Raw genomic sequence first — 13256 nt, forward strand, 5'->3', positions numbered from 1 at the left:
CAGAACACACCAACTCCTCACAGACAGTCACCCAGAGCGGGACTTGAACCCACAACCTCCAAGTCCCTGGAGCTGTATTATAACTGATATTATAAACCGTTTGACGGTAATGACACATGTTCATAACAGGTATGGAGGCTATTAGTGCGGACAAAACATACCTACAGGATTTGAGCGTGGTGCATCATTCAGCAGCTGAGCGTTTATTTATTTTATCACTAAACACCTCCCCCAGTTCCTTCATTGGAAACCCAACAAAAAACTCGGATATGACACAATATTACCCAACATTTCAATTCGGACAGGATGAGTATAACCTGGGTCATTTTTAATGCTCATTTTACAGTATGTAAAACGCTCAGGAATCTTTCCTGAAATGAGAGTGTGCACTCTGGAAAAATGGCTGAGATGGTCTATTCGGACCGGATTAAAACTACAGGTAATAACCGCCTTCCGGGCGGCTTAGAAAAGGCAAATGAGCTGACTGACTGACTTCAGACCAAATGTTGAAACGCACATGCGCGAGTAGGAACCGTTAATTCAGCCGTATTTCACAGTGAGAACTTAAGGTGGCGTCACTACGCCGTTTGTTGTTAGTTCAGCCAAATTTCACATTCCTGTTCATGAATTCGATTCAGAACCATTCGGCAGTGACTAGAGGTCCTCTTTTCCCTGGACAAGTACTCTTTTTGAGACCTAAAATATACGCGCTCAGAGAGTTGAGAGCTGAATTGGGACACGATCGCGCCGCTTTAGCGCTGTAGCTCCACCATCCACCGCGGTGGGCAGCTCAGTGTTGTATTGGAGCCTCGAACAGAAATGTGTTGAACGTTGTTGAGATAATATTTATCACAGTCTCTTCTTTATGTCTGGAGAATGTTACTGTGACACAGCCTTTTGTTTTCTACTATATATTTAACAAAGAGAAAGTCATCTTGTCTGTCCCAATAACGGCATAAATACACGGACACATCTCACCGTTACTGACTTTCTGACGAGTAAATTACATCTGCATAGTTTTTGTTTAATTTCACACGAAAACGGACAAAATCTCTGGATTATTAAAGCCAAAACACCAGAGCGAGGTGTTACTCAAAATAAACGAGGCTGTGAATTATTTACTGCATCGTTTTATCTGTCACACCTTTACAGAAATGTAAGTCAGTAATAAATATCTAGTTCTGGTGATTCCCTGTTCTTTATCAAGTGTAGATTACTTGGTTGATAAAATATTTTGATTGGTTTTAGAAATGTTCAAAAACTTAAATGTTATCTTGTTGGTTTCTGGTAAACGAGTTGCTTAAATGTTGTCTCCACACGGTGCTTCAGTTTTGTAGCTTTGTATGAACAGAAAATAACAGGCTTTCCATGATCATACACAAACTGTCAGCAACTGACAATATAAACTATTTTTATAGTTTGTTATTATTGTAAACAAAAACATTGATATGAAGCACAAAAACTTCCAATGACAAGGGTGTGTATTATGCTTTCCTGATTAAAAAAAATAAATGCCAGAAACCCCCCTGTCAGAATGGCTATATGGCTAATGATGGTCCGGCTAAACTAGGCTTTACTAGTTTCTCTTTGGTTACTCTACCCCCACATCCACAGGTAAAATGAATCCCTTCCGTATAGGGTTTTAGATTGTTAATCCTGTTACAGTGGTAGGCCAATGCAGCTTTAGGAGTATTGCCCAAGGACCATTACTGTTGCAATATTATGTGCTTGCCCAAGCAAGGAATCCATATCTGCCTAGATAATTATAATGCTTCACTTTAAAAAGAGATACAGTGTGAAAGGGCCATTACAAGGTCAATTACAGGCTCTGTTTCTGAGCTGATTTGTAGCCCTGTGAGCTGCAGTTCTGCTTCGGAGAAAAGCGCAGAGCCAAATCACGAGACAGACGAGCTGTCACTTTGTGTTTGAGAGTGCTCTTTCTCCCGGCAACTCAGAAACGAGTGCTGGAGAACTTCTTCTCCCGTGTCTGTGATTGATGGGCACTGTCAGATCTCACTATTTTCTTTCTTCCTCCCTCTCTCTCTCTCTCTCTCTCTCTCTCTCTCTCTGTGTGTGTGACCGATGGCTGTTTTCCTTATCAGTTTGTGGCTCTGCTAAGTTAAAGTGCTTGTCCTTTGACAGGGATCTTGGCTCATGGAGTATTTTCAATAAACGCACACACACACGCACGCACACATGCTGAGTCTAAGACGTAGGCTGGTAGTTAATGTCACTTTTGAGACTTGTCTGTTAGAGTTGCTCTAGGATGGCACAGTTAAAGCAGTGTATCTGGGGCAAAACCACATCTGCGGCATTATCAGGTAGATAAGGGTTAAAGCCAGACACACAATGTAAGATTTTTAGCTTGCTTTCAAGCCTGATTTTATTGTGCAGATTAAATTTAGAATCTGATTAAATTCTCACTTCATGATCAGTCATTTTTCATGCGGTGTGAAAGTAAGTGAAAGGAAGTGATGGCCGATTAGTTGCCCACCGAGCTCCAGCTGAACGGATGGACAGTACAGTTTTTGACATGTCACATTTTGGGCATTTTTCTTGCAGTGTGAGCAAATGTCACACACTCTTTCTTTAAATGACACCATCTAGTGACACCATTTTCAGTGTCATGATCTTCAAGCATATTCAGTTTGCATCACATTTGGTGATGACTAGTGAGGAACATTTATTCATTCATGTAATGATCAGCAATGTAGAATATTAATCTAATTTCTATATAATAATTTTTGTTAATAATAATTTACAAATTTAATTTTATATATGTTGTTTCCCCAGAAAACTTTAGGCCTATGTAGTTTGTTTTTATACTCTATGTTTATACAAATGGATACTATTAAGGTAATGATTGTAATTATAATACTACATTCATTAAAGATATACTATAGATGTATATACCCTCCTCTGACATTTATACAGCTATCTCTTATTGTGCAAATCCATCATAATATACAGTACATTCGTTATTTCATGGACCACGGTGCAGAAGCATACCCCATATACCTCTAACTATCCCTCTAACTATAAATCTGGAATATTGTGACTGTCCAAAAATAAATTTCAGTTTATTTCAACAACAGCATTAGTTTGTGGAAAAATGTCTGCCAAAGAAATATCTCTACATTAACTTTCATTGAACGTTAAGAATGTTTTTGCCTTCTCTACAGTAACATCTTTCTTGGACAGCAACTGCACAGAGATCTCTGAGGGAGTGATCAAAGCAGGAACATTGTAAGCCAGATGTGCCTGTGAAAAGATATATGGTTTGCCAGCTCATTCAAATACAGTTGAATTAGAAACTGTCTGCCACTCTCACACTTGGCCGAAGACACAGCAAACTCCAGGATGAGTTGTGTGTTCTCAGACAGAAGACTTTACTTTGAGTCTCAAAATCCCTAGAATCCAGTATGTGCCTCGAGAGTGTGTCATGTGACTGGAGCAGAATTATTCTTCTGAGAATGGAGCTCCTAAGATTACTGACTTCCAAATCTCAAAGCCTCTATATCACAAGACCTCTACTAGCACTTACTCTTTCCTAGATATAGAGTGCTTAGGAAATGTTAATGAAATTCACAAGAAATGACCATGAAGCTGAAATGATCCAATGTGGCTTTTACAGCATATATACACACACACACACACACATATATATATATATATATATATATATATATATATATATATATATATATATATATATATATATATATATATATATATATGACCTGATCAGGGCTTGGTGCATGAGCCTGAGAACTGTGTTGGGGTCTGATCTTTTTGAGGGGTCTGGTGTTTTGACCAGCATGTAACAGGCATTTTATTGTCTGTAATAACTTATGGAAAGTGGTATAAGATTGCCCATTTAATCAAAGTGAAATGAGCCCAAGTATGAGCAACAGTGAAAATAAGTATTCACAATAATTAAGTATATCAAAGCAAAGATCTAATGTTTTAATAATAATAATAAAAATTAAAGGTTTTGCTTGTGCAGTGGTGTGTGGTGAATTAATTGGTGGCACTGGTCCTTGCACAGATATATTAGCACAGATGTGGGCAGTTTTATTTTATGGTGATATGAACTTGGATGAAAGTTTTATTAAAAAACATAAATTAAAATGTAACTGTGGGCGGCACGGTGGCACAGCAGTTAGTGTCGCAGTCACACAGCTCCAGGGACCTGGAGGTTGTGGGTTCGATTCCTGCTCCGGGTGACTGTCTGTGAGGAGTTGGTGTGTTCTCCCTGTGTCCGCGTGGGTTTCCTCCGGGTGCTCCGGTTTCCTCCCACAGTCCAAAAACACACGTTGGTAGGTGGATTGGTGACTCAAAAGTGTCCGTAGGTGTGAGTGAATGTGAGTGTGTGTCTGTGTTGCCCTGTGAAGGAATGAATGAAAATGTAACTGATTCAGCGACAGGGGCAAACCCTCTCGGTCTTTGAGATTTGCAGAGAGTAGTTTGAAGTCAAGGTTTAGCTGATTAAGAAATTGAATTATTATAAACAAACAAACATATTTAGTGTATTGTGTGAGTGTGTTCACAGGTATGAGTGAATGTGTGATGCATTGTGATAGGACCAAGAACAGTTGCAAATGGGCAGATTCAGACAGTTTCTTACATAAACTTAAGGCACCAGTCCCATCAAAGTGTGGGTGGGGCTTTTCAGGTAAGCTTGGGTTGCAGGTAAGCAGCAGAGCAGTAAGTGGAAATAGAGGCTGGGAATAATTGCATATTGAACAAAGGTGATGGTTTATGGGTTTAGTTGAAGGTCAGAGCTGGGTTTTTAAACATATGGAAAGTACTGAAGTATAAAAAAGAAAAATAAACAGGACAGTTATTTAAGTGTTTATGTAATTTGCATATTTCACCATAAACACTGGGTCATAAACAGAAGTTGAAGACTCTGGTACCTCATTAAAATGTTTTGAAAGTTGTAATACAGGGGATATGTTGAGCTAAGTGCACACTAATATTTTTGGGTTAAAGAGGTAACTCATGTCGTGCAAAAGGTCTTTGTGCTACTATCGCATGCTTATGCCCAGCAGAGCCTGGGCTGTAATTAGGGACTTATGTAGTGGAGCGCTATTCCAGGAGCCGTATTCCGCGTCACTGTGTAGCTTCATCCACCAGCCTCAGGGCACACAGATCACTGGGCAGAATGTGATTTTGTGAGTGTGTGTGTGTGTGTGTGTGTGTGTGTGTGTGTGTGTGTGTGTGTGTGTGTGTGTGTGTGTGTGTTGGTTTCAGAGGGATTAGGAGTCCCACTGGGATTGCATGTACCATTCAAGAAGGCACTGCCATGCTCTTAGAATGCCTTTGGGAAGCCATGAAATATGCACAAGGTTTTCACAACAGAAACAGTGAACATTCCTCATCAGGGCATTGCAGTCTCATTATATAGCTCTTAGTGTGCCTTAGTGCAAGTGTGCGTACGTGTGTGTTTTTGTGTGTGTTCATTTTCCCCAGTGTTTCAATTATCTGCCATTGGTGACTTCCTCTGTGTGCTATGTATGATTGCGTTTGCACCCATGTGTTTATACGCCAGTCTGAACAACTTTTGACCAGTCAATCCAGCACTGTTTGACATTGGCTATTGAGAAGTGTGCAAACTCCAAGTAATGACACATAGGGGAAAGAAATGAAAAAAATAAAATAAAATAAAATAACGTGGAGTCCATGGCAACAGTGAAATCCTGAGGGAGTTCTTTCCAGTCTAATGTTCCCTGGCAGAAGCTTCTCAAGCCATCACCTATATGCACTGTGACTTCACTTAACCAGTTAAACAGTGAGATGGAGGGAGTCTACTGAATCAGAGGCCCGGAGGGGACAGGCTGGTAGAAGTTGTCATTTTAACCCATCGCTCTTCCACTCTTCTTCTGTATAGTACCACACTCTTCTTCGGTACCACAGAAGGTACCTTATGCTGCTGTAGTTTGTAGACCAGCTATAGAAATGGGTTTAGTTAGTGAGCTAATCTTTAACTCTTACAGAACAGACTTGGAAACGTTTGTGTATGTTCACTGGCGTGTTAGAGGCTGAGACCGGCTAATCTCCTGAAAGAAACTATATGGTCTTTTTGCAGCTTTGTGACCTTTTGTTATACCCATCAATCCCATCCCCCCGTTCCCACCTATCATTCCCCCCCTTACATGATACCACTCCTCTCACACCTCTTTCTCCCCTTCCTTCTTCTTCTTATCTCTTTCTTTCTTTGATCATCTTATTAATGCTCTTACCCCACCTCTAACTCCTCTTCTTCCTCCTATTTCCTTCCCCCATTTCTCCAATGTATATAAGGCCCTTCTAAAATATTTGGTGATAGACTGGTTTGGGAACAGACCGCACTGGCAACAGTCACAGACTGGACTGAGAACACACTGGATTGGGTACAGAATGAACTGTCTATAGACTGAACTGGTGACAAACTGCTGAACAAGCTGTGTCCGTGCTTTTCTGCATGCACGTGAGGAAACTTCTGAACCTCCAGTTTCCAAACTTCAGATCATCCTAAAATAGAATGTGATCACCCAGTTGTACTCGTACATGATCCTGTGTATATGTAAATAATACACAGGATACAAAACTCCAGTCTCCTGACTCTTCAATGCTGGATTTCTAACACACCTAACAAGATGCACTGTGGTGCTGGGCAAAAAAAGTATATCAATTTGTTGTATTATATCAATATGCCATAGATCAGGCTGGATAAGCGATTACGTACAATAAATTAATGAACGTGCGAAAGTGAAACGTTCTGGGTTTCCCATTGTTACAAGCACTTGAGATCTTGAGATCAATCAATATAGAAAAGCTTATCGTGATAACATTTTTGGCCATATCACCCAGCTCTACATGCATGCATCAGCCCAACAAGCAACCTGGAAGTTGCTGTATCTCTAACTCTGTTTTATGTTAATGTAGACATGATTCTGGGCAGACTTGGGTTTTTTCTTCTTTCAAAATCTGGCAAATGGGACAACATGAGGGCTGGCACTAGCTTCGTCACTACGTTTCATGTGTAAGTCTACTCACTGTTGACGAGGGCGAGTGTATCTTGACTAAAAGACCTGCTGCTACTTGCCACACCCTCCTCTTGCTCTGTGAGTGGCCACTAGGTGTTATGTAGTTCTGAGTGGTCACTGTGCAAGAGCAAGTGAAATCCCAACTGAAATGCAGCTTGGAATTCCATTGTCAGTGGTTTGAAAATACTAGCCACAATGAGACCTGCATATTCCAGACCAACTAACAACAAACAAATTTGATCGATAGCTCTGTATATCTGATGGTTATATTTACTTTCTTCACTATGCTTTTATAGTACTGCTCCTTTATTCTGGAGCTTTAGTCTTAGCTCATTTGAGCTCAGTGGTGCCTTAAGAAGTTCCAAAAGGCAGGATTACTAAATAGATGCCCTCACTTCCCTCTGGAGCAAAAGGTAGCCTGGAGGAGCTGTGTGGGGAATTGGCTGTTCCCCAGCGGGGCTGCTGAAGCTTCAGAAGCACTCTAGGGTCCAGGGTCTGGCTCAGTGGTGTCAATCAGCCCTCAGAGAAAGACAGATGGCTTGCACAATTGTCTGTCTCTTTTTCTCTTCATCTCTAATTATCTCTTTCAATCTATCCTTATCTGACCCATCCAATCTCTTCTTCATTTTTCTTCCTTTCTTCCTTCCTTCCTTCCTTCCTCGCTTGCCTCCTCCCCTCCTCCCCTGTCTCTTTTTTCATGTGATTATTTTAATCTCATGACAATTCTGCCATACCCCTACCCAATTTATAGACGTATAAGAATGCTGAAGTCTTTGGTGCCTATGTTTCTGTTTTGTCCTCTGTGACATAAGGCCAACCTTTTTTTTTTTTTTTCCAGCATGCTCCTCTAAAGGAGCTCAGAAAGGCTGGCGTGCTATTTTGGTCTGGCCCAACAATCAGTTCACACTGCTGATTTCCTCCTTATCCTGCTTTCGAAGCCCATGTGGCTGTGCAGTGAGTGCACTGCAGTGTGCTGTTGCTGCGACTAAGCAAAATGGCCACAAGAGACCAATTCTGTTGTTGTGTTTTGCACATTTCACGAGATGTGACTTAAATTGGAAAACTGCAAAGCATCCCTTTCTTTAGCCCCCCACCCCCCTTCCATTTTCCTCCAGCCTGCTTTTTAAGGAGCTGACTCTATAAATCTTGGCTTCTGCGGAGAGTAAGCAGAGCAGGTTGCATTTGTTTTCAAACTAAAAGAAACACAGGGCTGAGCATCACTAGCTTTTGAAACCCTCACTGCTGCAGGCGGTTCAATGGCTGACTGCTGGTCTTTTCGGGACCGAGAACTTAGTTTACTCAGTTATGTTAGGGCAAATAAGTGTATATTTACCTTCATTGTCTGACACATCATCCTTTTGGCCCTTAAGTTAAAAAAACAACTTTTCACCAATAGAAAGTAATGAAAAGCTGCTAGATTCAAACCCAGCTCCTTGTGTGACCCTTTGCTTCATGTGTCCATTGTTGTTTTGAAGCCGTAAAAGCAAGGGTGGTTGTGGACATTCTTTTCCAAAGGTGCTTCAGAGGGCAGGGGATGAGACTTGACACTGAAACACCAGAATGGATAATGGGATGAAGCAAGCTTGTACACATTAGAGGGAGGCATGAAGTTAAAGCCCAAACCCAATAGAGACCAAACCCAAGCAGGCCTCAGACTTACCCTACTGTGTGCATGCATTAACAAATGGATTAACACTGACAGCTTTGTATTATGTCTAAGAACATAAGGTGAATGACAGACAATCAACATAAATCCTGGCTTTTCTCAAGTTTGCCTGACATTTCTTTTTTATTTAAACATTTCCAAGATGGTTCCAAAAAGAGTAAGCTCTTGGGCAATACTCCTAACACTGCATTAGATTATCGCTGTAACATGATCAAAACAATATGTTGCTCTGGAAAAAAAAACATCTGCTACGTCACAAAAAATATAATAGTAGATGTGTGAAAAATTGGGCCAGTATCCAATATTTTGTTCAGCATCTTAGTGCTTGGATAAGGTTTCAGACTTCTATTACACATATACTCCTCAGTGTCTTCAGACTAGAGAAGAAGGAGAGCGACTATAATACAAGGTTTTGGGATCAGGAGATGAACAAGAGTTAGAGGAGCGTAGATTCAGAGAGCGAGAGGGAGACTGAGAGAATTGTGAAGCCTCCTCTGGGTTTCACTGACTTAAGCATGGCAACTTCAGAAGGTTCGAAAGAAGGGACTTGTGGGAAATAAGAGTGGCTCAGTTCTTTTTAGCTGAGGAGTTTGCAAATTCTCTGTATGTGTGTAAAAGTAGGGACTGGAGAGGGATGGATCAGATGGAATGTGGCTGCCTAGATATTTTTAACTGCTCCCCCTGTCTGTTTCAGGATGGACAAAGTTTGCGAGGCTGACCAGGGCGCTGACCAACAGCCGTGGCACGCTGCAGCAACTGGCGCCTATGAACAAGACTGAAGTCAGCCACAAGCACTCACGACTGGCTGAGGTGACTCTCTCTCTCTCTTTCTTTCTTGCTCACTCTTTGTCTTTTATACACACACACACACACACACACACACACACACACACACACACACACAGACATTCACACCAAAAGGTCAGCTATCTACACTGGCCAGTGAAATCGTAAATGAGTCACGTTCTTTAAAGGTCTATGCCTATTTTGCACATGCTTTCGGTTTTTTCTTGTTCTCAGACTGGAAGAGCCTGACTCGGCTGCCCACTAAACACTGATGTACATAGGGTCACTGAGACATTTATGACCCTGTGGAGCTTCTGTGTTATTTCCCATGATGCCCCCTAGAGCTCAAAGGCTTACTCTTGAACTAAAAGATAATCACAGTTTGATTTAACCACATTCTATGGTCTAACAGTCTACAACAAAATACCCTAAGGTTTGTGTAGGTACCCTTTTATATTATGTGAATTCAGCTAATGGAAGGTGTGTCCACAGTGGATGCAGATCTTCAGTTGTGCAGACACAGAAAAGAATTGAAATACTCTGGAGCTGTACACCTGCATAATGTCATCATGATCTGTGCTAATTGCCCACAAGATGGGTATGAAGACCCCCAGCATTGCGCTGTGCCACAGTGGAGCTGTGTTCTCTGGAATCATGGAGCACCATCCCGTAGCTTGGGGATGAACTAATAAAATGTATTAAATAATTTAAAGTGTTGTCCAAAAATAATGTGTAAATGCATTTTAACACTAATAAATCATTTACCGAATCTGACCACAAATTCCTCCCTTAGTCATTTTTATTTTACAGAGCCAGGCGACATATTAGTGGTTTTCTCTGGCAATGCAATCAGTGTTGCTATTGTTCAGTTCAGAAAGTAGATTACATTTAATTAATGCTGAAATATGTATTAAATATCATAGATAACTCTCATTCTGGCCACCTTTCTTGCTCTCTCACTCTCACAAACACACACCTGTTTTTTTAAGCCATGAAATTTGCTGTAACATTAATTTTCACCATAAAAGCTGCTGTGACCAATGCTGAATCTCTCTATTACTGAGCAAAGTAAGAGATTCTAATTCAAAATTAAATCAAATCTACAGTGAGATATCATTATAAAGTAAAAAAGATTTCCTCTTGCCAGTTTGTCATGCATATCACACTACACATTAATCTCCCTCCCAAAAATACAAGTACTCCAGAGGTACTAGCATTTTAATTATATTGTCATGGTTACATGTTTTAATTGATAGACCCCACACATTTAAAATATAATTCCATTGTGTAGATCTTACATTGATTTTTATATTTTACATTTAATTATCCATTGTTCAAAGCTTCAGCCTTAAGAAAGGAAAGTGTGATTAACTGTGATAAGTGTCATTTCTGCAATATATATGTTATACAAAATGATAAAAACATTAATAGAACACATTTATGAACTTTTTTTTATTTATAAATTTGAGAGCAGTTAAAAAATTCTAAAAATAAATAATAAAATAATATATCATTTTATAATATAAAGTAATATATATGACTTCTTGTCATCTCTAGCAATGACTAACAATTTGCCAGCACACCCTGACTTAACGTTCTTAGTCGTGTGTTTTTCAGGCTCTTCAGCTGGGTTCAGACATCCTCCCTCAGTACAAACAAGAGGCTCCAAAAACCCCTCCTCACATCATCCTCCACTACTGTACCTTTAAAACCACCTGGGACTGGGTCATCCTCATCCTCACCTTCTACACCGCCATCATGGTACCCTACAACGTCTCCTTCAAAACCAAGCAGAACAACCTGGCCTGGCTGGTGGTGGACAGCGTAGTGGACGTTATCTTTCTGGTGGATATTGTGCTGAACTTTCACACTACTTTTGTGGGCCCTGGAGGGGAGGTCATATCGGACCCCAAACTTATACGGATGAACTACCTGAAGACCTGGTTCGTCATAGACCTGCTCTCATGCCTGCCATATGACATCATCAACGCCTTTGAGAATGTGGATGAGGTAAGACAAATGTAGCATCTATTTTTATAGCTTTACTTTATAGTTTTCTTTTATATTGCATACTGTGTCAGTACTGCTGTGCAGTTCTGTAGACACACATGGACACAGACCTCACACACTCTTATTTCTTCTACATTTGATGTCTGCACCCTGGTCCAGAAACAGTTGCATGGGCATTCAGCAGATTCTTTTAGGTTTAGATTTTCTGAGCCTTTTGATGATATTATGTGCTGTAGTCTGTCAAATCCCCAACTGTTGTTAGTTTGGTTAGTGCTTGACGATAAAATGATCTTGATTTGTTTTGTGATATATCTTTGCTCAGTAACGATAAGTTTAATAAATGTTAATTCATATTCCTCTTTAGCGCAGCCAACAGAAGCAGCCTAATCATAAAGCACACTATCAAGTTCATATACTCATGTTATTACAGTAACTTAATGGGTAAAAAAAATGATAATAATATGCAATTGCAGCTCATTGTACAGGGTACAACAAAAATGTGTCCTTCACTTTTAAACCATCCGTGGCAGTCACTATACACCCAAAGCGATGGGCAGCCATCCTCAGTGCCTGGGGAGCAGTTAGGATTCTGTGCTGGGCCGGGTTTCCCAAAAGTGTTTTAGAACAAAGAAGATTCTAACTTGGTAGAGTGAGCATCACACTGAACACTCTTTCCCTATTAATATTATCATAACACTGAGATGTTTTTCGGAAACTTGGCCCTGTTCCTTCACTCCTACTGATCCTAAACCTGCTCTTCTAACCATTAGGACATGGCTGACCCATATGTACGTGAGAACATAAACAAGACTATAATATGTTTACTTTAAATATGTTATAGTCTTCTGCCTTCTCTGTGCTAGGTATGTATTGTGTGTTTGTATATATATATATATATATATATATATATATATGCCTATTGGTGTAAAGAATGACTAGATACAGTGGTGACCCCCTGTCAAAACCTGTGCACAGAAACTTGCCTTGTGTGCAGGGAGAACCCAAGGGGTGTGAGCTTGGTACAGGAGAGCATTTCCTCATGTGAGGTGGATTTTTCTCCATGCAGAAATGTTTTTGCCCATTTCACCCATTAGTAATTTGAAAAATACTGTGAAACATCACAATTTATAGAGACATACAGGACAAATTGCAACATTTTTGGTAATTGATTAAAAATTGTGATTTATACAAAACAATGGCATAAAAAGCTTTTCATTAATTGACATTAAATTTGCTGAGAACCTGTGAAACACTGTAGTTTAGACTCTAAGGGGGTTGCAGGCAGATACAGATGGAGAAGTAGAGCTCGGTTTTATCTTTTTAGCATTTGATAGAGATTCAAAGAGTGGTGGGATTATTGAAATGTGTCCAACTGATGAATAGAATATAAAATTCCCCTTACTAATTCTTTTATTTGAATCCATGCTCTGCTTCTGTCTTTTGTCTGTTGGTACCTCTGAACAGCTATCCTTAATTCTCTCCACTCTGCCTGTTTTGATCATTTCCATTGCCAACAAAAGAGCATTTGTAGGACATTAGAGACATTAGTCTGGTGATTGCTTTGCTCAGAAACTTTTTTTCTGACTTGCTTTCACCAGACAGATTTGTAGAAAAACAAATATCAGAAAATAAGCCAACTGTTAAATGCCTTATACTTTTGATGATTCCTGAGGACTACTCCTAATGAAGAAAAGTCCCGTGGAAATGGAAAAGAAAGAACAAATGTCTGAATCATCTCCACTTAAATCTTTCATTAAAATTGA

General features: G+C 40.0%; 1 protein-coding gene across 2 annotated transcripts in view; it reads left to right on the forward strand.

Moving 5' to 3' along the window:
• Nucleotides 1-13256, forward strand: part of kcnh5a (potassium voltage-gated channel, subfamily H (eag-related), member 5a) — a 134075-nt gene that overhangs the window by 25621 nt on the left and 95198 nt on the right. For both annotated transcript variants that reach the window (XM_066677125.1, XM_066677126.1), the window contains exons 5-6: nt 9392-9507; nt 11101-11493. In XM_066677125.1, coding sequence (XP_066533222.1) covers nt 9392-9507; nt 11101-11493 — 509 coding nt within the window. The remainder of the gene's footprint in view (nt 1-9391; nt 9508-11100; nt 11494-13256) is intronic.

The sequence above is a fragment of the Hoplias malabaricus genome, chromosome 7 (genome assembly GCF_029633855.1).
Source record: "Hoplias malabaricus isolate fHopMal1 chromosome 7, fHopMal1.hap1, whole genome shotgun sequence".
Lineage (NCBI taxonomy): Eukaryota > Metazoa > Chordata > Actinopteri > Characiformes > Erythrinidae > Hoplias > Hoplias malabaricus.